The 26,673-nt window shown below is 48.1% G+C and overlaps 1 protein-coding gene across 1 annotated transcript; it reads left to right on the top strand.

Moving 5' to 3' along the window:
• Positions 1–4,769: 4,769 nt before the first annotated feature.
• On the top strand, positions 4,770–8,074 carry LOC131186026 (zinc finger protein 664-like). The gene is made up of 2 exons (XM_058159216.1): positions 4,770–4,816; positions 4,957–8,074. The coding sequence occupies exon 2, from the start codon at positions 5,163–5,165 to the stop codon at positions 6,510–6,512; it is 1,350 nt and encodes a 449-aa protein (XP_058015199.1). The 5' UTR covers positions 4,770–4,816; positions 4,957–5,162; the 3' UTR covers positions 6,513–8,074.
• Positions 8,075–26,673: the final 18,599 nt, after the last annotated feature.

Here is a 26,673-nt window from a genome sequence, read left to right as displayed (position 1 = left end):
GGGTGGAGGGGTGGCAGTTGTGATTAGAGAGAGCCTGGAGCCGAGGGAGACCACTGTACCTCAGATTGCCGGGTGTGAATCCCTCTTTGTGAGGTGGGGTCATAGATGTCAGGTGGGCTTGTTTGTCACGTACCTGGCTCCTTGCGGCGTGGCAGCAGCCCTGCCCGAGCTCCTGGAGGTGTTGGCTGGAGTGGCGGTGGAGACCCCCAGACTTATTGTCATGGGGGACTTTAACTTGCCATCAACCGGCCTGTCATCTTCAGTTGCTCGGGAGTTCATGGCTTCCATAACGGCCTTGGACCTGACTCAAGTAGTTGATGGCCCTACTCACAGTGGGGGTGGCACTCTGGATTTGATTTTCATCTCTGGACAGTGGTTGAAGGATCTGGACTTGAGGGATTTAGTCATTGAGCCTTTGTCATGGTCAGATCACTTCCTCCTTCGCCTAGACTTTCTGACCGCCACTTAACACCGCAGGGAGACGGAACCAATTCGCTGGTTCCGTCCCAGGCGCCTGATGGACCCGGAGAGGTTCCAGACGGAGCTTGGGCTGTTTCCTGAGGGTCTGGCTCACGGCACGACCGAGGAACTTGTCGTGGCTTGGGAACGAGCCGCGGCGGGGGCCTTGGATCGTGTCGTGCCTTTGCGGCCTCTGACCCAGCGTAGGTCTCAACCAGCTCCCTGGTATTCAGAGGAGCTGAGGTAGATGAAACGCCGGAGAAGACGCCTAGAGAGTTCTTGGAGGTCCAGTCGTTCGGAGGCTGATCGGACACTAGTTAGGTCCTATACTAGGACTTACCTAGTGGCAATGGGGGAAGCGAGACGTTGCTACGTCTCCTCCCTCATTGCGTCGGCAGATAACCACCCGGCCGCCCTGTTTCGGGTAACTCGCTCCCTCCTTCAACAGGGGGAGCAGGATGACCCGTTGCAGGGACGTGCCGAGGAGTTTAGTGGTTATCTATACGATAAAATTGCTCAGCTCCGGGATGGTCTGGACCGAAATTGGGATGATCCAAGCGAGAGGGAGGAGTCACGTCTTGTTGAGATTGTTTGGGATGAGTTTGACCCTGTGGCTCCCGAGGACATGGACAGGTTGCTGGATAGGCTGAATGCCACCACATGTTTACTGGACCCGTGTCCCTCCTGGTTGGTGCTGGCCGCACAGGATGTGACACGAGGCTGGCTCCAGGGGCTTACAAATGTTGGAGGGGGTCTTTCCGGCCGCCTTGAAAGAGGCGGTGGTGAGGCCTCTCCTCAAGAGGCCTTCCCTGGACCCAGCTGTGTTAGGTAATTATCGTCCGGTCTCCAACCTTCACTTCGCGGCGAAGGTTGTAGAGAGTGTGGTGGCATGTCAGCTGCCCCGGTACCTGGAGGAAACCGTCTATCTAGACCCGTTCCAGTCCGGCTTCCGGCCCGGTTACAGCACTGAGACGGCTTTGGTCGCGTTGGTGGATGATCTCTGGAGGGCCAGGGATAGGGGTTATTCCTCTGCCTTGGTCCTATTAGACCTCTCAGCGGCTTTTGATACCATCGACCATGGTATCCTGCTGCACCGGTTGGAGGGATTGGGAGTGGGAGGCACCGTTTATCGGTGGTTCTCCTCCTATCTCTCCGATCGGTCGCAGACGGTGTTGATGGGGGGGCAGGGGTCGGCCCCGAGGTGCCTCACTTGTGGGGTGCCGCAGGGGTCGATTCTCTCGCCCCTCCTGTTCAACATCTATATGAAGCCGCTGGGTGAGATCATCAGTGGTTTCGGTGTGAGGTACCAACTGTACGCTGACGACACTCAGCTGTACTTTTCCACACCGGACCACCCCAATGAAGCTATCGAGGTGTTGTCCCGGTGTCTGGAGGCCGTACGGGTCTGGATGGGGAGAAACAGGCTCAAGCTCAATCCCTCCAAGACGGAGTGGCTGTGGATGCCGGCATCCCGGTACAGTCAGCTGCAGCCGCGGCTGACTGTTGGGGGGGGGTCATTGGCCCCAATGGAGAGGGTGCGCAATCTGGGCGTTCTCCTGGATGGACGGCTGTCTTTTGAAGACCATTTGACGGCCGTCTCCAGGAGAGCCTTCCACCAGGTTCGCCTGGTGCGCCAGTTGCGCCCCTTTCTAGACCGGGATGCCTTGTGCACGGTCACTCATGCTCTCGTGACATCTCGCCTGGACTACTGCAATGCTCTCTACATGGGGCTCCCCTTGAGGAGCACCCGGAGACTCCAGGTAGTTCAGAATGCAGCTGCGCGGGTGATAGAGGGAGCCCCTCGTGGCTCCCATGTAACACCTCTCCTGCGCAGACTGCACTGGCTGCCTGTGGTTTTCCGGGTGCGCTTCAAGGTTTTGGTAATGATCTTCAAAGCGCTCCATGGCATAGGGCCGGGTTACTTACGGGACCGTCTGCTGCCACCGAATGCCTCCCACCGACCCGTGCACTCTCACAGAGAGGGACTCCTCAGGGTGCTGTCGGCTAGGCAGTGCCGACTGGCGACACCCAGGTGTAGGGCCTTTTCTGTGGGGGCTCCCACCCTCTGTAACGAGCTTTCCCCAGGACTTCGTCAACTTCCTGACCTTCGGACCTTCCGCCGCGAGCTTAAGACACATCTATTCATTTGCGCAGGACTGGACTAGGGTTTTAAATTTTTAAATGATTAAATTTTAGCTTGGGTTTTAAATTGGGTTTTATTATTTATATCTTATTTTAAATATTTGGCCTTTATAATAAGTTTTTTAGTTGAATGTTTTTATTCTGTACATTTGTGTGTTTTTATATGGCTGTACACCGACCGCCCTGAGTCCTTAGGGAGATAGGGCGGTATAGAAATACGAATAAATAAATAAATAAATAATAAATAACATGGCAGTCTAGCCTCTTTTTTAAGGTTAATGCATGTTTTTCCCTTCTTGACTAAGGCCCTTTATTTGGTATGTGAGAACCAAAGTATTCTGAAAGTCTTTGAATGCATCGTCAAGAAAGACACAAACCCAGCTGGGAAAGTCTAATTGCAACCCATAAATTTGTCACTTGTGGAATGTTACCTAGAATCAAAGTTTTCTGTTGTTTAAACTTCACAAGCAATCAGTGCATTTTATCATTTCATCATTTGTTTACGGACACTGATTATATGTATCATTTGTTTATGTACCCTCTTAAAAACATTAATAAATATTTTTGCTTTGCTTGAATTACTTGATCTGTATTTTTTAAGGTGGGCCAAGGTAACAGTCTCAAGTTTTGGTAATCCAGTTCTTTACGGGTCCACACCAAACTTGTGCCTGAGTTTGGAGATTAAGATATGATTTAAAAAATCAACCAATAATTAAAAGAAACAGGAAAAAGAGCTGGGTGTTCTCATTTTCTCCCTGCTTCCCTTTCCTAAAAGAGGCCAAATGGGCATTTTCACTCTTGGAATAAATGGGCTGCAAATAGAGGGAAGATTTCCCAGAGCCCAGGAGCCCTTCTGAAACCAACTTACCTCTTGGAAGACATCTTCACTCTGATAACTGACAGTACCTGGCAGTTTAACCTGCATAAATGAGGTCATAAAGCCATCAGAATTCCCTAAGAGATGACAGGTGCCTATCAAACCTCACCTGCTCCACCTTTTCTACCTGCTCCAATGCCAGGCAAATGTCTGTAGGAGGCCAGCAAACCAATTACTAAAGCTGCCCATTTCTCTCAAGAGGCAGATTGTTGGATGTAGACTGCCTCCCTCAAGGGAAGCTCCACACATCAATGTAATGTTTTGTTCCATCATCCCAGGTGAGCTCCCTCCATTATTTCTGCTTAGGTGACACCTTTTTCTGAATATCAAAGTAATACAGCAATCCAGGAGAGAGAAAAAGAATCCTGTCTCCCTTGAACAACTTCTGCCAAAACAAAATACTGCATCGCTTAATGATGGTGAACCCCCAAGGCACATGACTCTCTTTTGGCCAAGTTCCAATGTTGAATGATCCAGCAGTTAAAGGGACCCAGAAAAAAATCCAACTTGGATCCTGTTAGAATTGAATGATTCCATGCTCCCTTTTTCCAACAGTAATGTCTTGTTGTTCTCATCCTTAGGTCCTCTTTAACTGGAGACGGTCTGTTTTTTTGCATGAATTCAGAATTCTTACATGGAGGAAGAATTTTCCTGAATCAAAGAGAGGCCATGTAGTTGCTATTTAAAAACACACTTAGGAGGCACATACAGCGAGTTTATTCATTTATTTGGATCCTGCCTTTATTATTTTTACGAATAAGGTGGAGAACATATGCAACACAATAAAGGGGTTGAACTGAGGGGTCTTTGGAGCTCTCTGAGCCCCTCCCCCTTCTAGCAATGATGAAGGTAGCTAGTTTGTGTAATGAAACGTCTGCAAGAAAACAAGCCCCGAGATCCCCGAGAAATCCCCCCCCCCACATCCAACAGACCTTCCTCCTCTCTTCTGTGAGGTGGGCTGGATTGAAAGGGGAGCTGTCCCACACTTGAACTCTTGCTTTCCACCCCGGAGCCTTAATCACTGGACCCAAATGGATTTATAGGCTGCTATAAGGTCGCAGCCCCAGAGGAGCCCCTGACCTCCGCCTGCCTCAATGGGGGAGGCGGGAGGAAAGACCGGACCACTAATATTAGCGGTACCTTCTCCGCTCCTCACCGCGCAGGCGCCATTGGTCGCGCTGGGGAGGGGGCGATCGGCAGGAGGACGCCTTGGGGCGGTCCCTCCGAAGGAAGAGGCGGAGCTTCTGCAGAAAAGGGCGTGAAGTCTCCACTTCCGGAAACAAAACGGGCAAGGAGGGAGCTGCCTGAGTCGGCGACAGAAGAGCCCGGATAATGGAGGTTTGGCGCAGGGGATGCTGGGAGTCGCAGTCCAGGAGGGTCTCTTTCGGGTCCGCTTGAGGCGGAGGCTTCGGCCTGGGCCTCCCCTGCGGGGAAGGGGACGCAGCCGTGACCCGCCTCTCTCTTTCTCTCCCCTGCAGGAGGACGGAGGAGCCCGGCGGGGGAAGGAAGGAAGCGCCGCCCGAGAGGAGGAGGAGGAGGAGGAGGAGAGCGGGCCCCGCGGAGCAGTCCTGCCCGGTCCCGGCGCGGCTTCCCCGGGAGACGGCGGGGAAAGGCCGGGGGGCTCCGGGGCTGCCGGAGGGATGAGCCCAGGGGGAGCCCGGGAAAGGCGGCTGCCTGGAGGGCGATGCGGGGAGGAGGAAACGGGCGGAGACCCCGAGACGGTCCTGGAGGGCGGAGGCTCCTTGGGAAGACCCGGGAGGCCCCCAAGGATCCAGGAGGGAGGAAAGGAACGTCAGTGGCCGGAATATACAAAATCCTTCAAAGAAATCACCATCTTCAAAGGCATCAAAGGATCCACTCGGGAGAAAAACCTCATAAGTGCATGGAGTGTGGAAAGAGCTTCTGTCAAAGGGAAAATCTTTATTCACATCAAAGGCTCCATTTAGAAAACCAGTACCAATGTTGGGAATGTGAAAAATCCTTCAAAACAATTCAAATCCTCGAAAAACATGTAAGAATGCATTCCTTAGAGAAACCATTTAAATGCCTGGAATGTGGAAAGAGCTTCAGTCATTGGAGCAACTTTGATATACATGAAAGAATCCACTCGGGAGAAAAAAAATACCAATGCCCAGAATGTGAAAAATCTTTCAAAAGAAATGACCATCTTCAAAGGCATCTAACAATCCACTCAGTAGAAAAACCTCACAAATGCCTGGAGTGTGGAAAGAGCTTCGGCCAGATGGGACATCTTTATAGACATCAAAGAGTCCATTTACAAGAAGAGTATGAATGTGGGGAATGTGAAAAATCCTTCAAAACAATTCAAATCCTTGAAAAGCATCTAAGAATCCACAAGCCGAATATATGCCTGGAGTGTGGAAAGTGCTTCAGTCAAAGGGGAAGTCTTGATACCCATCAAAGGATCCACACAGGAGAAAAACCCTACAAATGCCTGGAGTGTGGAAAGAACTTTACTGGGGGTGGACACCTCCGTCGACATCAAAGAATCCACACAGGAGAAAAACCACATAAATGCCTTGAATGTGGAAAGTGTTTTAGTAGGAGAGGAACTCTGTATGGACATCAAATGATTCACACAGGAGAAAAACCACACAAATGTCTGCAGTGTGGAAAGAGCTTCAGTCAAAGGGGAAGTCTTGATACCCATCAAAGAATCCACTCAGGAGAAAAACCCTGCAAATGCCTGGAGTGTGGAAAGCGCTTTATTGACTGTAGTAGCCTCTGTCGACACCGAAGAATCCACACAGGAGAAAAACCATATAAATGCCTCGAATGTGGAAAGTGTTTCAGTAGGAGAGGAACACTGTATAGACATCAAATGATTCATACAGGAGAAAAACCACACAAATGTCTGGAATGCGGAAAGAGCTTCAGTCAGAGAGGAAAACTTTCACTGCATCAAACAATCCATTCAGGAGAAAAACCCTATAAATGCCTTGAGTGTGGAAAGAGCTATATTGAGCGTAGGGGCCTCCATCGACATCAAAGAATTCACGTGGGAGCAAAATGATAAACATGAGTGTGAGAAGACCTTCAGTCCCAGAGTGTTTCTCAGGAATTGCATTGAATTGCATATTTAATTTGGCCGAGTCTGAATAGGCACACAAGGAATTTGTCTTGAGTGCACAAGCTCTTAATGTACATACAAAGCAACAGAATAATGATATTCATAATAATAATTCCAATATGACGGTTGAGTAAAGAAGATATTAAGAAGGGTAAAGAATAACTGCCAAATAAGGGACTTTCCCGGGCTGAATAATTTTTCAATTGTACATATGAGATGTTTCAACTGGCTGAAATTGTACCTTTTCACAGCAGTCTTTCATGACTCATGATGCCATTTCCCATGTGACCGTTCTTTTAATGCAAGGCTCATTATGGTAATATTATGGGATGTTACTGTCCATGTCTCTGATGTAACTAACTGAGCAAGGTAATTTCTTCCAGGGTGGATTTGATTTGAATCAGATTGATTTAAATCACAATTTAAACCATTATATTAATGACTAGTAAAAAGGCTTCATTTAAAAAGATTTAAATCAAGATCTTTTCAGCTCCACACCAAACTTGGTGCCTGAGTTTGGACACTAAGACATGATTTAAAATGATCAACCAATAATTAAAAGTAACAGGAAAAAGAACTTGGTGTTCTCATTTACTCCCTGCTTCCATTTCATAAGGGGCTAAATTGGCATTTTTGTCCTTGCAATACAACTCTGATAAATTGGCTGCAAATAGAGGGGAGATTTCCCAGAGTCCAGGAGCCCTTCTGAAGACTGACTAACCTCTTGGAAGGCATCTTCACTCTGATAGTAACTGGCAGTTTAGCTTACATGGATGAGGTCATAAAGCCATCAGAATTCCAATGGAGATGACAGGTGGCCTATCAAACTTCACTTGTTCCACCTTTTCTACATACAGCATTGCCGGGCAAATGTCTAGGAGGCAACCAAACCAATCACTAAAGCTTCCCATTTCTCATCTTTTTGTAAAAATGGTAGGTTTTTGGATGTAGACTGCCTCTGTTAAGGGAAGCTCCACCCATTAATATAGCTCTGGATAAACTTGCCAACACATTCCCTTTCTCTCGCCATGCTGTTTTGTGTTTTGTTCCATCATCCAGGTGAGCTCCTTCCGGTATTTCTACTTAGGTACAGATACCTTTTCCTGAATCCCAAAGTATTATTAGATGGTGCCAACTTTAAGGACAGAGAGAGAGAGAGAGAAATTGTCTCCATGAATTTTAAACTTCAGACATCATTTCTCGTACAGAAATCCAGGACAGAAAACAAAATCCTGTCTCCCTTGAACAAGTTCTGCCAAAACAAAATGGAAGAGGCCTTCAAAGAAAAACCAGAAAGTCCAGCTGCCTCTTGAAAAAGCACCTTTGCGACAACCATGACCTGGATGACAAAGAATCTCCATAGACATTCAGGAGGCCTTCTACTATTCCAGACAAGTGGGAATATGCCACCTTTGGAGGAGCTGCGAGGCTCGCTCTTGGCTGTTTATGTTATTTTTCTGCTTTTGTTAAAGTTTGTGGTTGAATAAATGCCATACATGCATACATTCCCCACACTTGAAATAAGGTATTCAATATCTGGGGGTCTAAGAAGCCGAAGTCTGGGGACTGGGGGTGGGGCAGTTGGGAGGGGGGCCAACAGCTTCTCCTTTATCATTCTTTGCCCCTGTTTTCAGCCGTGATTCTGGGGGCAGAAGTACAGAAGCCATGGGAAGACTGGCTTGCAAAGGTCATAAGCACTGCTGGCAGCTGTTCACATGTCAGAAGGGTTCACATGAAATACACCAAGGCTCTTGGCGAGACAGAGGCCCAGAAGTGGAAGTAGTGGAGGGCAGTGAAGCGAGGACTCCGTCTTTGTAGCAAGTGGGAGGAGGAAGTGGAAGGGAGAGTAGCCCCCGGTGCCATCCTTGCAGCCGGCAGAAGAGGTATGGAAACCAAGGGAGGCATTGTTGCCCCAGGTCTTCCACTGGGAAAGAGATGAACTGGATCATCATCTCATCCTTGTCCTTTAAGATTAGGACTTCAACTCCCAAAGTCCCTCAGCCAGCAAAGCTGGCTGAGGAACTCCGGGAGTTGAAGTCCACAAGTCTTAAAGGGACCAAGGTTGGAGATCCCTGGTCTAAAAGGACCTCAAAGAGGACTCGGTGGAACCTGAGGCCCCATTCACTCAAAACGCTTCCCACTCCTGGCTTTGGGCAGCCTTGGATGGGTTCACAGGCTGACTGCAAGCAAAGTTAACCTGAGTTAAGACCAGCCAAGCTGAGCAGGCCATGCAAATGCAGCCATGAGGGCTTCCCTTGCCGGGGGATGCATCTCGGGGGGAATCGGCTGGTGAGCCATCATGGAGATTGTGCTGTAAAGTGGACTTAATGTCCGTATTTTCCAATGTTTTAGACTGGATGAATTTAGGACACCATATAATATCTAAGGGCACCACCCTAGTTTTTGGCATACATTTTAGATTTTTGTCTGATGGGCTGCTTCGGATAATGCAGAGCCTCTTCCCAGAAGGTAACACAGCAGTTGTGGAGAGGAAAGTGTTGTGTCCCAGACAATCCGGCAGAATCTGCTCAGGCATCCTTTCTAGCTGATTAGAATCCAGTTGAATATTTCTGGGATGGAAAGTTCTTCAGTGGGATGAGAGGTTTTATTCTGAACTTGAGAATTCCCATGTTTATATCTTTGAGTTTGCAACATTTGAAGGAACTTGAGTATAGGGTCAGGATACAATAAAAATCAACAGTGCCATTTTCTTTTCCTTGAAAAGCCAAACTCTGTCTAGGAGGACAGTTTGGGGACTGAATTGAAATGCGAGTTGGAAACAGTGTAGAGAGTTGAATTGTTTTTCTATCAAATTGGGATAGATTTGCAGATTGGTTGCACGAAAAAGTTTGATCTCTGTGGGTTCCAATTTGGCAGCTGTTTTGGTCCATTGAGGGCACCTAGTGTGAAACTTAATTAACCTCACTACCCTAACATCTGGAGCAGCCACCCGCTCAGTATCTGCTAACGGGTTTCCACAGTAATAGTTATAATTTTTCCTTGTGATATCTGGAGGGGAAAATCTTTTTGATCTGGTATGTATGTCTAAAAGAGCAACCAATCAGTGTCCGCCTTCCTTCATTCACCCAGATGCTGCCTGCACAGTGAGGAGAATGGAGGGGGGCTCAGGGCTCCCTTTGATCTTTGGGGTCCAGTCTCTCCCCCTCCCCCCCCATTATTGAGGCAGGTGGAGATGAGGGGCTCTTCTGGGGCTGCCACCTTATAGCAGCCTACGAAGGGGAGCCAGTTGGGTCTAGTGATTAAGGCACCGGAGGTAGAAAGCAAGAGACCCTGAGTTCAAGTTTGGGACATTCGCTCTTTCGGTCCAGCCCACCTCACAGGATTGTTGTTGGGGAAGAGAGGAGGAAGGTGTGTTGGATAGGGGGGGGAGGGCTCCTTGGTGCTTTCTGGGCTTGTCTTCTTGCAGATGTTTCATTACCTAAATTAGCTAACATCGTCATTGCTAGAAGGGAATGAGACCACTCATGTAAACCCTCAGCCACAAATATTCTCCTTTACTTTCTTCGATATGTTCTCCGCCTTGAGTTATTTGTAAAAATAAGAAATCAAGGATCCTAATAAATAAATTCTCTATATGGATTGTATAACTTGCAAGTGTAAATTTACTAGGCATCTATATGGCCTCTATCAGAATAGAGCTGGAAGGGACCTTGGAGGTCTTCTAGTCCAACCCCTTGCTCAAACAGGCGACCCTATTCCATTTCAGACAAGTGGCTGTCCAGTCTCTTGTTAAAAACCTTCAGTGATAGAGCACTTACTACTTCTAGTCTCAAGCCTCAGGCCTATTCTTGTCCTAGATATAAGAATTCAGAATCCATGCACAAAAGCAGACTATTTCCAGTTAAAGGGGCCTGCAGCATCAGGACTTCCAGCCAATGGTCCCTGCTAGTGAATTTTCTCGCAAGAATCAACACATTTGTCAGGCGTGCCTCCGTTCAAAACCCAAGAAAGGAAAACCCAACTCCATGTTCATACTGAGTATGAACCAAATGCAACGAAAGAAATGCAAGTTCTGATTAGTAGGCATGACTTACACATACATATCCCTCATACATCCCTCCACCCTCCAAAGGTCAAACAGTCTAGTCCAATCCATTTCTCCTCAGGTTTCACATGGTGTTCTTCGTATGCAAAATCCGTTGGTGTCAGCACGCTCTTGGAATTTGAATCTCTGGGTTTCGTTTCAGACTTAAATTCCTCCCCCCAAACTATGGCAGCCGAAGCAGCCTTAAAGGAACATTACCCAATTCCCAATACTTTACATGAAGGCATCAGTATAACAATTAACTAAGCAGTAAAACACTTAACTAAGTAATAAAACAATCAAGATAGTATGCGGAGGCTGACAACATTATTTTTGGAAAAAGGAAGTAGGAAATCATGCAATTTTGATATGATCCAAGTTAGTATCTTGATGGCCATGGACAGATGTTACTGAAAAGCCTCAACTCCTTAGCTAGGAAATTAGCCAAGACACAAAACAGGATGGCAACACAAAGGGAATGCGATGAGAAGTTGACCTGAACATGTATAAATGAGTCTTAGTTAAGCTGGATGGTGGATGATCTCTGGAGGGCCAGGGATAGGGGTTGTTCCTCTGCCCTGGTCCTATTAGACCTCTCAGTGGCTTTCGATACCATCGACCATGGTATCTTGCTGCGCCGGTTGGGGGGATTGGGAGTGGGAGGCACCGCATCGGTGGTTCTCCTCCCATCTCTCCGACCGGTCGCAGACGGTGTTGACAGGGGGCAGAGGTCGGCCCCGAGGCGCCTCACTTGTGGGGTGCCGCAGGGCCGATTCTCTCGCCTTCTGTTCAACATCTATATGAAGCCGCTGGGTGAGATCATCAGTGGCTTCGTGTGAGGTACCAGCTGTACGCTGATGACACCCAGCTGTATTTTTCCACACCGGCCACCCCAATGAAGCTATCAAGTGCTGTCCCGTGTTTGGAGGCCGACGGGTCTGGATGGGGAGAAACAGGCTCAAGCTCAATCCTCCAAGACTGAGTGGCTGTGGATGCCGGTATCCCGCACAGTCAGCTGAGTCCTCGGCTGACTGTTGGGGCGAGTCATTGGCCCCAATGGAGAGGGTGCGCAATCTGGGCGTTCTCCTGGATGAACGGCTGTCTTTGAAGACCATTTGACGGCCGCCTCCAGGAGAGCTTTCCACCAGGTTCGCCTTGGTGCGCCAGTTGCGCCTTTCTAGACCGGGATGCCTTATGCACGGTCACCACGCCCGTGACGCCTCGCCTGGATTACTGCAATGCTCTCTACATGGGGCTCCCTTGAGGGGCATCCGGAGGCTTCAGTTGGTCCAGAACGCGGCTGCGCTGGTGATAGAGGGAGCCCTCGGGCCCCGTGTTACACCTATCCTGCGCAGACTGCACTGGCTACCTGTGGCCTTCCGGTGCGCTTCAAGGTGTTGGTGACAATCTTTAAAGCGCCCATGGCATAGGGCCGGGCTATTTACGGGACCGCCTACTGCTACCAAATACCTCTCACCGACCAGGCGCCCCACAGAGAGGGACTCCTCAGGGTGCCGCCAGCTAGGCAGTGCTGCCTGGCGACACCCAGGGAAGGGCCTTCTGTGGGGGCTCCCACCTCTGGAACGAACTCCCCAGGACTTCACAACTTCCGGACCTCCGAACCTTTCGTCATGAGCTTAAAACGCACTTATTCATCTGCGCGACTGGATTAGATTTTAAAGTTATTGGTTTTAAGGGTTTTTATTATTTATATTGTTTTTAAATTCGCAATAGAATAAGTTTTTTAATTGCTGTTTTTTAATTTGTATTTATATGTATTTTAACTGCCTGTGAACCGCCCTGAGTCCTTAGGGAGATAGGGCGGTATATAAATTTGAAAAATAATAATAAAATAATAAGCTTCCCTACAAAGGTGCAGTCTACATCCAAAGAGCTACATAGGCCTTTTGTGCAAAAAGATGAGAAATGGGCAGCTTTAGTGATTGGTGTGGTTGTCTCCTTCAGACATTTGCCTGGCATTGATGTAGGTAGAAAAGATGCAGCAGCTGAGCTTTGGTAGGATGCCAAAGGAGGCATGTCATCTCTTAGGGAATTCCCCGCATCCAGGCAGGCCAAGGTCAAGGGCTCCTTCTGGGGCTTTGACCTTCCCCCCAATCCAGGGTCCCTCCCTGGGCAAGGCGGGAGGGGGGGACGGACGGGGGGGGGGGGCACCCAGGCAGGTGAGAGCTGAAGAAGCTGCAGATTTGACATCATTTTAATGTTCTCCTTTTGCACTAAAGACCTGAGGTGATCTGATGCTGGAGCCCAGTGAGGTCCTCAAAGTGTTTCTCTATGTATATAGGAAGTTTTGTCAGCTAACAGAATAAGAACAACCAAGCTGGAAGGGACCTCTAGTCTAACCCTCTAATCATGCAGAAAGCCTTATCCCAAAAATCCTTTTTCAAGAGGCAACTGGACATCATTTGCTTTTCTTTGAAGATGTTTCACTTCTCATCCAAGAAGCTTCTTCAGTTGTGACATCTTCAGTCAGAGTTGAGGAAGCTTCTTGGATGAGAAGCAAAATGTCTGCAAAAGAAAAAGACAGTTCAGTTGCCTCTTGAATAAAGCACGTTTGGGGACAACCCTGACCCGGATGATGGAGAATCTCTACAGACTTTCAGCGATGCAATTTGGGATGAAGACCCTTTGGATGGTGGGGAAGCAGGAATGGATTTCCAGAGGGAAAAATTGCAGATTGCAAGAGCCATTTGCACCACTCAGGTGACCCTGAGGACACAGATAAGCCTCCAAGGGCTTCAACGACCCTCTCAAATTTTGGGGATTGAGTGGAAATGCGAGGTGGAAACAGTGTGGACAGCTGAACAGTTTTTCTACCAAATTGGGCTAGATTTGTGGAGTTTTTGCAGGAAACTTTTTGACCTCCATGGGTTCCAATTTGGGGGCTATTTTGGAGTATTTTTAAAGCACTGTACAGATAGTCCTTGACTTACAACTATTTCCTTAGTGACTCTTCAAAGTGATAGCAGCACTGAAAAAAGTGACCTTGACCAGTTTTCACACTTATGACCGTTCCAGCAGCCCCATGGTCATGTGGTCAAAATTCAGGCCCTTAGCAACTGCCAAGTATTTATGAGGGCTGCACTGTCCCAGGGTCACGTCATCACTATTGGTAACCTTCCCAGCTGGCATCACACAATTCACTTCACAACTGCATAATTCATAACTGTAGGATATGACCTGACAATTATGGCACAAAATGCCATAATTGGGGTGCAGCAACTGTCAGCAACAGAAATTTGGGGCTCACTTTTGGTTGTAGATCTAGTACTACCTGTACAGTTTAAGGGCAATAGATCCAACTGTCAAGAATTATAACCGCAGAATGCATCCCAGAGACAGTAAGCCGGGTTGAGCCAGCTGGCCCCTCCCCCCCTCTAACTACCTTACCAGCCCCTCCCTCCCCCAATCCACCTTCTCCTTTCTCATCCCTCCTTTCCATCTTCTCATCGTTCCCATCACCCATCTCCTGCCGCTTATGACTGTATGACTGTAAAGTCGTTGCTTGTATCCTTAAAATTAATATTGATATTGTTTCCGGATTGCTTATTTGTCCCCTAGGACTATCATTAAGTGTTGTACCTTAGAATTCTTCATGAACGTTTCTTTTCTTTTATGTACACTGAGAGCGTATGCACCAAGACAAATTCCTTCTGTGTCCAATAAAGAAATTTATTCCATTCTATTCTATTTCTATTCTTTGCTTTCTGTTGGTTTATATGTACACTGAGAGCTTGTGCATGCAGGACAAATTCCTTGTGTGCCTATTCACACTTGGCCAAATTAAATATGCAATTCAATTCATTTATTTTATCATTTTCCTCCTGTGTGAATTCTTTGGTGTCAACGGGGGCTACTGCGCTCAATAAAGCTCTTTCCACACTCCAGGCACTTATAGGGTTTTTCTCCCGAGTGGATTCTTTGATGTCCATCAAGGTGTCCTCTCTGACTGAAGCTCTTTCCACACTGCAGACATTTCTGTGGTTTTTCTCCTGTGTGAATCATTTGATGTCTATACAGAGTTCTTCCAGTACTGAAACACTTTCCACATTCAAGGCATTTATGTGGTTTTTCTGCTGTGTGGATTCTTTGATGTCGAAGGAGGTTTGAATAGACAGTAAAGCTCTTTCCACACTCCAGGCATTTGAAGTGTTTTTCTCCTGAGTGGATCCTTTGATGGGTATCAAGATTTCCCCTTTGACTGAAGCCACTTCCGCACTCCAGGCATTTGTGAGGATTTTCTCCTGAATGGATCCTTACATGCCTTTGAAGATCTCTATTTCTTTTCAAGGATTTTACACACTGGTATTTCTTTCCTCCCACCTGGATTGTTTGGGGATTCCAAAGGACCCTCCAGGCATTTATTTGGTTCCTCTCTCCAGTGGATCCTTTGATGCTTGTAATTTTTGATGTCTATTAAAGCTGCTCCTATAATGGAAGCTGATTCCACACACCTGGCATTTTAATGGTTTCTCTCCTGAGTGGATCTTCAGATGGTTTTCCAGATTTATTTTTGAAGGATGTTTCACATTCTGGGCATTCATATTTCTTTTCTCCCTCCTGGGTCCTTCCGGGTCTTCCAAAGAACCCTCTGCCCTCCAGGCACATTGGGTTTCTCTCCCCAATGGATCTTTTGATGTTTATAAAGGTTTCCAGAATGACTGAAGCTTTTTCCACACTCCAGCCATTTATAAGGTTTTTCTCCCATGTGGATCCTTTGATGTACATAAAGGTTTCCCCTCTGAGTGAAGCTCTTTCCACAATCCAGGCATTTTTGAGGTTTCTCTCCTGAGTGGATCCTTAGATGGCCTTCGGCTGATGTTATGCAATGCACGGTCCGTGGCCAATAAGGCCCCCCTAATTCACGATCTTATTCAGGGGGGTGCTGCGGACCTTATGGGCATTACGGAGACCTGGTTGGGCCCAGAAGGGGGCGTGCCCCTTGTTCAGATGTGCCCACCGGGTTTCCGAGCATCCCATCAGCCGAGGGGCCAGGGTAGGGGTGGTGGGGTGGCGGTTGTGATTAGAGAGAGTCTAGAGCCGAGGGAGACCACTGTACCTCAGATTGCCGGGTGCGAATCCCTCTTTGTGAGATGGGGTCATAGATGTCAGATGGGCTTGCTGGTCGCGTACCTGGCTCCTTGCTACGTGACAGCTGCCCTGCCCGAGCTCCTGGAGGTGCTTGCTGGGTGGTAGTTGAGACCCCAGACTTTTAGTCGGGGGACTTTAACTTGCCATCGTCCGCCTGCCATCGACGGTAGCTCGGGAGTTCATGGCTTCCATGACGGCCTTGGACCTGACCCAAGTAGTTGATGGCCCTACTCACATTGGGGTGGCACTCTGGACCTGATTTTTGTCTCTGGTCAGTGGTTGAGAGATCTGGACTTAAAGGAAATAGTCATTGAACCTTTGTCATGGTCAGATCACTCTCTTCGCCTGACTTTCTGACCGCCATTCACCACCGCAGGGAGACGGAGCCGACACGCTGGTTCCGGCCCCAGGCGCCTGATGGACCCGGAGGGGTTCCGGACGGAGCTTGGGCCATTTCCTGAGGGTCTGGCTCACGGCTCGGCTGAGGAACTTGTTGCGGCCTGGGAACGGGCCGCGCGGGGCCTTAGACCGGTCGTGCCTTTGCGGCCTCTGACCCAGCGAGGTCCCAACCAGCCCTTGGTTCTCCGAGGAGCTGAGAGGATGAAGCGCCGGAGAAGACGCCTAGAGAGTTCCTGGAGGTTCAGCTGCTCAGAAGCTGATCGGACACTAGTGAAGTCCTATACTAGGGCTTACCTAGTGGCAATGAGGGAAGCGAGGCGCCCACGCCTCCTCATTGCATCGGCAGATAATCGCCCAGCCGCCCCAGCCAGGTGACCCGCCTCCTACATCAGGGGAGCGGATGACCCGCTGCAGGGACGCATGAGGAGTTTAACGTTATCTATACGATAAAATCGCTCAGCTTCGGGATGGTTTGGACCAAGATTGCGGTGATACGGGTGAGACGGCTGAGGGTGGTCTTGGTGACATTGTATGGGATGAGTTTGACCCTGTCGCCCCGAGGACATGGACAGGTTGTTGGGGAGGCTGAATGCCACCACATGTTTATTGGACCCATGCCCTCCTGGTTGGTGCTGGCCACGCAGGAGGTGACACGAGGCTGGCTCCAGGCGATTACGCGCTTCTTTGGTGGAGGGTGTCTTCCGCCGCCTTGAAAGAGGCGGTGGTGAGGCCCTCCTCAAGAAGCCTTCCTGACCCGCTGTTTTAGGTAATTATCGTCGTCTCCAACCCGCTCATGCGAAGGTTGTAGAGAGTATGGTGGCATATCAGTTTCTTGCACCTGGATGAAACTGTCTATCTAGACCTGCTCCAGTCCGGTTTCCGACCCGTTACAGCACGGAGACGGCTTTGGTCACAGGATGATCTCTGAGGGCCAGGATAGGGGTTGTTCCTCTGCCCTGGTCCTATTAGACCTCTCAGCGGCTTCGATACCATCGACCATGGTATCCTGCTGCGCCGGTTGAGGGATTGGGAGTGGAGGCACCGCTTATCGGTGGTTCTCCTCCTATCTCTCCGACCGGTCGCAGTCGGTGTTGACAGGGGGCAGAGGTCGGCCCCGAGGCGCCTCACTTGTGGGTGCCGCAGGGGTCGATTCTCTCGCCTTCTGTTTAACATCTACATGAAGCCGCTGGGTGAGATCATCAGTGGTTTCGTGTGAAGTACCAGCTGTATGCGGATGACACCCAGCTGTATTTTCACACCGGACCACCCCAACGGTTATCAAGTGCTGTCCCGTGTCTGGAGGCCGACGGGTCTGGATGGGGAGAAACAGGCTCAAGCTCAATCCTCCAAGACAGAGTGGCTGTGGATGCCGCATCCCGCACAGTCAGCTAACCTGCTGACCATCGGTGGCGAGTCACTGGCCCCGGCGGAGAGGGTGCGCAACTTAGGCGCCCTCCTGGATGAACGGCTGTCTCTAGAAGATCATTTGACGGCCGCCTCCAGGAGAGCGTCTACCAGGTTCGCCTGGTGCGCCAGTTGCGCCTTTCTGGACCGGGAGGCCCTATGCACGGTCACCACGCCTCGTGACGCCTCGCCTGGATTACTGCAACGCCTCTACATGGGGCTCCTTGAAGGGCATCCGGAGGCTACAGTTAGTCCAGAATGCGGCTGCGCTGGTGATAGATGGAGCCCTCGTGGCTCCCGTGATAACACCCATCCTGCGCAGGCTGCACTGGCTACCTGTGGCCTTCCGGTGCGCTCAAGGTTTTGGTGACCACCTTAAAGCGCCCATGGCATAGGGCCGGGTTATCACGGGACCGCCTACTGCACCAGATACCTCTCACCGACCCGCGCGCCTCACAGGAGGGACTCTCAGGGTGCCGCCAGCTAGGCAGTGTTGCCTGGCACGCCCAGGAAGGGCCTTCTGTGGGGCTCCGCCTCTGGAACGAGCTCCCCAGGACTCCGCCAACTTCCGGACCTTCGAACCTTCCGTCGCGTGCTCAAGACACACTTATTCATCTGTGCAGGACTGGCTTAGATTTTAAATTTACAGGGGTTTTAAATTGATTTTAATATTTATATTTTTATTTTTAATAATAGGGCATTGGAATAAGTTTTTTAAAGATTATTTTAATTTTGTATATTGATGTTTTATATGCCTGTGAACCGCCCTGAGTCCTTTGGGAGATAGGGCGGTATATAAATTTAAATAATAAATAAATAAATAAATAATAAATTTGAGATGGTAGTTTCTTTTGAAGGATTTCTCACATTCCGGGCACTGATTTTCCTTTCCTCCCTCCTGGATCCTTTGGGGATTCCCGTGCCTTCCGAAGGCCCGTCCGTCCTCCAGGCATTTATTCAGTTTCTCTCCAAAGTGGATCCTTTGATGTCTATAAAGGTGGCTGCTATAACTGAAGCTCTTTCCACATTCAAGGCACTTATAAGGTTTTTCTCCCGTGTGGATCCTTTGATGGTTATAAAGGCCACTCCTCTGAGTGAAGCGCTTTCCACATTCTAGGCATTTATAAGGTTTTTCTCCTGTGTGGATCCTTAGATGGCTTTGAAGATGTTCATTTGTTCTGAAGGATTTTCCACATTCCGGGCACTGATTTTCCTTTCCTCCCTCCTGGATCCTTGGGGGCCTCCCGGGTCTTCCCAAGGAGCCTCCGCCCTCCAGAACCGTCTCGGGGTCTCCGCCCGTTTCCTCCCTCCTGGATCCTTGGGGGCCTCCCGGGTCTTCCCAAGGAGCCTCCGCCCTCCAGAACCGTCTCGGGGTCTCCGCCCGTTTCCTCCTCCCCGCATCGCCCTCCAGGCAGCCGCTTTTCCCGGGCTCCCCCTGGGCTCAGCCCTCCGGCAGCCCCGGAGCCCCCCGGCCTTTCCCCGCCGTCTCCCGGGGAAGCTGCGCCGGGACCGGGCAGGGCTCTCCGCGGGGCCCGCTCTCCTCCTCCTCTCGGGCGGCGCTTCCTTCCTTCCCCCGCCGGGCTCCTCCGTCCTCCTGCAGGGGAGAGAAAGAGAGAGGCGGGTCACGGCTGTGTCCCCTTCCCCGCAGGGGAGACTAGGCCGGAGCCTCCATCTCAAGTGGACCCGAAAGAGACCCTCCCGGACTGCGATTCCCAGCATCCCCTGCGCCAAACCTAAATCACCCGGGGTCTTCTGTCGCCCGTTCAAGCAGTTCCCTTGTTGACCGTTTTGTTTCTGAAAGTGGAAGCTTGGCGCCTTTTTCTCCAGAAACTCCGCCTGTTCCTCTGGAGGGACCGCCCCAAAGAGTCATTCAGCCAATCGCCTCCCTTGGCCAGAGCGACCAATCGACGTACGCCAATCACCCAGAGGGCGCTTGCGCGGTGGCGAGGGTTGTTATGGTTCCGCGCTTAGGTGGGCGGAGTCGGGGACTCTATTTGATCTTTGGAGTCCGGTCTCTCCCCCCCCCCCCCCCGCTCCTCCGTGTTGAGGCAGGCGGAGGTCTGGGGTTCTTCTGGGGTGCGACTTTATAGCAGCCTATGAAAGGGAGCCAGTTGGGTCCAGTGATTGAGGCACCGGGGTAGAAAGCAAGAGACCTTGAGTTCACCTTTGAATCAGCCCCTCTTTCAGTCCAGGCCCACCTCACAGGGTTGTTGTTGAGGAAAAAGAGGAGGAAGCTGTGTTGGATATGAGGGCTCCTTGGGGTTCTCGGGGCTTGTTTTCTTGCAAATATTTCATTACACGAACTAGCTACCTTCATCATTGCTAGAAGGGGGAGGGGCTCAGAGACCCCTCAGTTCAACCCTGAGCTACAAATATTCTCCTTTATTTTGTTGCATATGGTCTCCGCCTTATTTGTCAAAATAATAAATACATAAACTCGCTACGTGTGACTCGCAAGTGTCTTTAAATAGCAGCTACATGACGCCTGACCGTATAAAGCTCTGTCGACATCGAAGAGTTCACACAGGAGAAAATCCACATAAATGTCTGCAGTGTGGAAAGAGCGTCAGTCGGAGAGGACACCTTGATGGACATCCACGAATCAGGAGAGAAACCACATAAATGACTTGAGTGTGGAAAGACCCATACTGAGCATAGAGACCTTCATCGACGCCAAATAATTCACGTGGGAAAAAATGATTAACATGGCCAAGTTTATTTATTCATTTAGCTAATAAAGAAATAAACATGACCAGTTTATTTATTAGAATTCTGGATTAATTTTTTACAAATAAGGTGGAGAACATACCTAACAAAATAAAGGAGAATATTTGTAGCTCAGGGTTGACATGAGTGGTATCTCTCCCTTCTAGCAACAGCTCCTTTGGGTATGAAAAGTCTGCAAGAACAGCCCAGAGACCACCGAGGAGCCCTCATATCCAACACACCTTCCTCCTCTTTTCCCCCAACAACAACCCTGTGAGGTGGGCCTGGACCGAAAGAGGGGCTGTGTCACACTTGAACTCAGGGTCTCTTGTTTCTACCCGGGTGCCTCAATCACTGGACCCAACTAGCTGCCCTTCATAGACTGCTATAAGGTCGCAGCCCCAGAAGAGCCCCTGACCTCCGCCTGCCTCAATACGGAGGAGAGACCAGACTCCAAAGGTAAAAGGGAGCCCTGAGCCCCCCTCCGCTCTCCTCACCGCGCAGGCGCCATCTGGGTGATTGAATGATCGCTGGGGGGGGCGGCGATTGGGGCGGTCCCTCCGAAGGAAGAGGTGGAGCTTCTTCCGAAAAAAGGGCGCGAAGCGGCCACTTCCGAAAAAAAAACGGGCAACGCGGGAGCTGCGTGACCCGCGACGGAGGAAAACAGGAAGATGCAGGGTTGGCGCAGGGGATGCTGGGAGTCGCAGTCCGGGAGGGTTTCTTTCGGGTTCGCTTGAGGCAGAGACTTCGGCTAGTTGGGAAACCTTTATAGACATCAAAGGATCCACTGCGGAGAGAAACCACGCGAATGTCTGGAGTGTCCCCAGATATCTGAAACTCTGTCGGTTGGATTCCCTGAATGGTCCCCTTGTCTTCCAGCTGAAACCGCTACAAGAGACTCTCTAAAGGCAGGGGTTTCCAACCTTGGCCACTTTAAGCCTGGAGGACTTCAACCCCCAGAATTCCCCAGCCAGCACAGCTTTATTGGAGTGAGATTGAAGCAAGACCCCAATGCTTTATAATACAAGTGCATTATGTTTATTTGTTAGGATTATAACAAGATCAGATATTACCAACTTGTATAAAAGTCAACGTGTCACTTAGAAAGCAGAAGTATACCATTAGGCAGGTATATGGTTTTGCAAGCTTTCGGGAAAGTGCAGAAATATTTCTACAAACTGTTCTTGTGACTATGTGGCAAAGAGGAGGGGGCATCGAGAGTAACACGTGTATCCAGAAGGTGTATGATAAGAGTAGACCATATATGGGCTTTTGTTTATTTCAACCAATTAGGATAACTTCTTCTTTTTTTCTTATGGCAATGTCTGTAACCAAAAAGTATAAAAGATTATGTTTAAGCCATGCTCGAGGCTCAGACCTTTGTTTTCCACCCGAGTGGGGGTCTGTGTCCTATTTGCGCAAATAATAAATTAATTCTTGTTTCTCAAATCCTTCGTGGTCTTGTCTCCTCACTTTAAGACGTAAGTTTTCTACAACATTTACTGGCGAGCCAGCCAGGAGGCAAGGGGTTTTTGAGACCCTCTGAGTGGTGGCCTTGCCCACTGCCCCTGTCCTGTTGGGCCAGGGAAACCTCCCTTTAATTGGCGCCACGGACCTTTGTTCCGAGGGACTTTTTGCTGGTGCAAGGCAGGGCTGGTTGCGGCAACCTCCACAAGAACCACAGGTGGAGACAAGAATAAAGCCTAGGAACTGGCCAGAGGGGGACATCAGCCTGCAGGCAAGTATTGGGGATAAGGAGAAACCCTCCCTATAAGTAGGGACGGTTGTGGAGGACTGATCACCCTCCATTAGTAAGGGAAAAGGTGGGAGGACTGTTGTGTGAGTGAATGAAGTCATGCTTGTGTGAAGTGGAAAGAAAGGAAAAAAACAACAACTCCCTTGTGTTTCCTGAGTGGAAAGGACCCCATACCTTCCTCTCAAAATCCCTCTCCCTATTTGTCTTGTGCCCTGGGAAAATCATGAGGGGAGGAAGTGTACCCCTTACTCCGTTAGAATGCATGTTGATGAACTTTAAGGCAGGGTACATGTCCCAAGACTATGGCATTAAGTGGAGCAGATGGAAACTGAGAACCTTCTATAAGGCAGGGATATGGAATACGTATAGGAAGGAACCAGTGTGCCATAGGTAGAAAAAAAAAAGAAAAGAAAAGAAAGAAAGAAAGAAAGGACACTGGAAAGGGAAAAGGAAAAGGAAAAGGAAGCTGGCAGAAGCAGGGGTAGGTTTTGAAAAAGCTACAGAGGTGGGTTAGGATGAAGCCAGAAAGGGAGGGGCCAAAGGGTAGGATTTTCAAAGCCCCCTCTCGCAGGCCTGGCAGAAGTGACTTCTGCAACAGAGTTATTAACACTTGGAACACACTACCTGACTCTGTGGTCTCTTCCCAAAATCCCAAAAGCTTTAACCAAAAACTGTCTACTATTGACCTCACCCCATTCCTAAGAGGACTATAAGGGGCATGCATAAGAGCACAAAAGTGCCTACCGTTCCTGTCCTATTGTTTTCTTTCATTATATCAAATTAATATAGTTGCTGCATACTTTTGCTCATATATATGCTTATATGATATGTAGTTGTTTTATGTTGATGCTTGTGTATATTGCTGTGAAAAAAAAGGGAACCCTTGTGGGGGGAACAGGAAGAGAAAAATTTCACAGTTCTCAAAGAGGCCCTCACGCAAGCTCCTAGGTTAGGATTACCAACTGTTTGCAAATACAAAGGAAAATGTAACAGCTGGGGAGGGTCTTACCCAGAAAACAGGAATTGTTAGGTTTCTTATCTGTTTAATGCTGATGTTTTCAAGTTCTATCTGCAAGCTATCCATCCCACCCCTCCCTAATCCTCCAACAATGCCTTTTCTCACCCAGAAAGGGAGGAGGAGGGGACCCCTTCTCATGTCTTTTAGCCCTGCAGATGACTCAAACCTGTGGAAGCCAAATACATGGGTCAAGATGCTTTCCCCAAAAGAGACATTCCATCCATTTGAGCCAGTAATTGGATTTGGATCAGCCTCCACTGAAAGTCACCACAACAACAAAGTGGAGCAGAACTTCCCAATGAAGAAATGGACATGTAATGATTGGACATGTAAGGATCAAAAGACTTTTTTCAATCCCCAGATGGGAGAAGGGTGGAAATTCATTGTAAGGTTTTCTTTCTTGTTTTATGTATTCATGTAAGGATTGTATTTGAGTGAGTGTCACAGCAAGTCCTGAACACCTTAGATTTCTGTCAGATGGAAGAGAAACTTGCCCCGTGAAAGAACTCCACAAGCGCCAAGTGATTCCTGGAGACCAGCTGAGAATGAATATTTTCAAAAATGTGGTCATGTTGATATGCATGAGTTTTGTTTGGGATTTTTCTCTTTGCAGGAGAAACAATTTTTGTCTTTCTGACCTGATTGGTGGACTCTTTTACTCCATCTGAAGATCCAAAAGCAGCTGTGCAACCTTGCACTCTACAGATTGTGTTACTGAATGCTGTTGTTATTATTGTTGTACTTGTGAACTGCAACACTGTGATTAATATCATCCTCAGCTTCCTATGTCTGTATATGGTGTTACAGGTATAGATGTTAAAGGAGGGGAGGGGGATGCGGGGAAAACCCCAACTAAAAGATAAAATTCGGGACTGGTGTCAAACTGTGCTTGATGGTCAGGATAGGGAAGATCAGATCTCAGGGAGGTCTGGGATTGTGGCAAAAACTACAATCAAGCAGGGGAAACAGGCAAAGGTATCCTTGGATGTTTAGGGCTCTGTATATAGGAACTGTTTCCCAAAAGGGGGTGTGTGGAAGTCTCGATTGGGAACGAATTGATATGTTAAATGGCAAATCTGCATGCTTAGAGCAGGTAGAAAAGCTGAAAGGGGACTGTGCCAATCAGGATTATAATGTCCATGAGTTAGAAATAGTTATTTGTGATGTTAAATGGCGAAAGGAGCAGTATCCTTCCTCCCTGTATACCCCCCTTCTTTTTTGCCTTGGAAAAGAGAAGTAAGAAGAGGGGGGGATGCGGTTTGTTCTCTCTTTTACACATTTTTTCTTTGCCGAGCCTGTCTGAGAGAGAGGTAGGGCAAATGGGTAGCTTGTTCCTGCAACGCTGCATGCATATGGCAGCTAAGCAGATATATTTTCAATCCTGCTCTGAATTGCGATTCTGATTTTATTTTTTAAATGTTTGAGGTGTTTAAAATCACTTTAGATAACAGAGACCTGATGTTAAAGTTTGGAACAAATATATTTCAGAGCAGAGACCCAAAAATACCTCATGTAGGTGATTTCTTTTAATTTTGGGGGGTGTTCTTTTTTACCATACTCTTTTATGTTTGTAAGTCTGTGAGTTGTGAGTTTTGAATGATAAGGGGTTGAGGAGATTTCTATGATAGTCTGGATATTTTAGCCTAGTGTTACCCGGAGGAGGGGATGGATTTTGAGGATCTTAACCCAGAGGTATGAAGGAAAAAGATGACTGGACTTATTCCTCAAAAATAAAAAAATAAAAAAAAGTTAGATCCTACCTTAATGGATGTTCCCTTAAGGAGAGATTATTTTGTTTATGTGGATGGAAAAAGAAAGTAGTAGAAGGTAGGAATGGATGTTTGGTTTGGCTAGCTAGGAAGCTTGTGATCCACTTACAAGTCTGTTCAGGTACTTGTAGCTGGTTTGGCTTGGTTAGGGGAGTGTCTGGAATGATGGTATTGAATGCTGAACTGGGGTCTACAGAGAGGACCCTTGCATAGTTCCTTGAAGATTTGGGATGTTGTAGGATATAGTGCAGAGCCATATTAACAGCATCATCTGTTGATCTATTTGCTCAGTATGCAAATTGCAAGGGGTCTAACATAGCACATCTCTAGTGATTTATTGAAGATATGGGTGAAGATAGGGGCCAATTGGTCAGCAAAGACTTTTAAGCAAGAAGGAGTTATCTTGTCTGGGCCTGGAGCTTTTCCTGGCTTTTGTCTGTGAAATAGGTCCTGCACTTCCTTTTCTGTAATCACTAGGGGTTATGATGGGATGGGGTCAGTTATAGGAGGCTTGGCTGGTGTTGGTGTTGGTGTTGGTGTTGGTAAAAACAAGTTGTGCATTTCCTTGAAGCTTGAGGCAATGGTGTAGCTGGCTTATGATAGAAATGTGACACTCCTCAAGTTGGGTATTTATCGATGATAGGTAAATACAGTAATAAGGAAAAGGGAGGTTACTTTCCTGTATGAGGAATTGCTGAAAGAAGAGTCATGGGAAGTTGTTTGGAAAGAAAAGGTGTTAAAGAAGGAAGTCTTTTCACTTGTTTGTAGCAGTGGAAGATGGCGTTATGAAGGGGGTGTTGGCCCAGATATGAGCTGGGAAAAAGAAACCTGTAGTGTTTTTGTCTAAAATGGATGGATTCTGTAGTAAGAGGTTGATCTTGTGCATGCAAGCAGTAGCTACTACTGTTATTTTGGTGGAGGAAAGTAGAGAATCAACCTTTGGTGGCATTGGTGGTGAAAAGTCCACATCAAGTAGAGACAGTTTTAATGCAGAAAGCCCAAAGGTGGCTTACCAATGCTGAGCTTTTGAAATATGAGGTTATCCTGTTATCGCAAGAGGATTTAGTTCTCTCGACTGATAGGAATTGCAATCCAGCAGAATTCCTGTCAGGGGAGGGAAAAGAATGGGATAATGTGGAACACAGTTGTGTGGAACCAATCAATTTACAAGCAGAAGTCTGAGAGGATTTGGAAGATAGTCCTATAGTTGGTGGTATCAATGTATTCATTGATGAGCCTTCCCGGGTGGAAAAGGGGAAGAGGCTGATCAGTTATGCAGTGGTGAATGGTGACACTACTGAGGTACTGGAAGCAGAATGGTTGCCATCTGATTGGTCAGCACAGATAGGTGCAATGTTTGCTTTATTATAAGAGTGAAAGTTGTTAACAAATGAAGTGGGTAATATTTATACTGATTAAAAGTATGCGTATAGAATATTATATTCCTTTGGAGGATCTGGATAGAACTAAAGCAAGTGAATTTTATAATGACTTTATTTAGAAAAAAAAAGAAAAGAGGGGGGGCGGTAAAGGCCCAGAATGGCTGGCTATAATGCACATTGAGGCACATAAGAAGGGAACTTCTAAACTAATAGATTAGTGGATGAAGCTGCAAAGACAGCAGCATCATTAGGGGGGAATTGATGATCCGAATCCCTGCTTTGGAATTTGATGTGAAATCTGTATTCACTGATAAGGAAGGAAAACAAATGGTGAAAGAAAGGGTGAAACAGGTAGATGATAAATAGATAACAAAGGAGGGATTGCAAATTGCGAACAAACATGTTATGAGAAACATATTGAAGAGTGAACCTATTTGGAAATAAAAGTGTTATTAATTTTGTTAAAAGGAAAATCACATATATTTGTAAAGGCATGTAAACGATAGCCATGCAAGT

The sequence above is a fragment of the Ahaetulla prasina genome, chromosome 16 (assembly GCF_028640845.1).
Source record: "Ahaetulla prasina isolate Xishuangbanna chromosome 16, ASM2864084v1, whole genome shotgun sequence".
NCBI lineage: Eukaryota > Metazoa > Chordata > Lepidosauria > Squamata > Colubridae > Ahaetulla > Ahaetulla prasina.
This window is presented reverse-complemented; position numbering and strand designations above follow the sequence as displayed.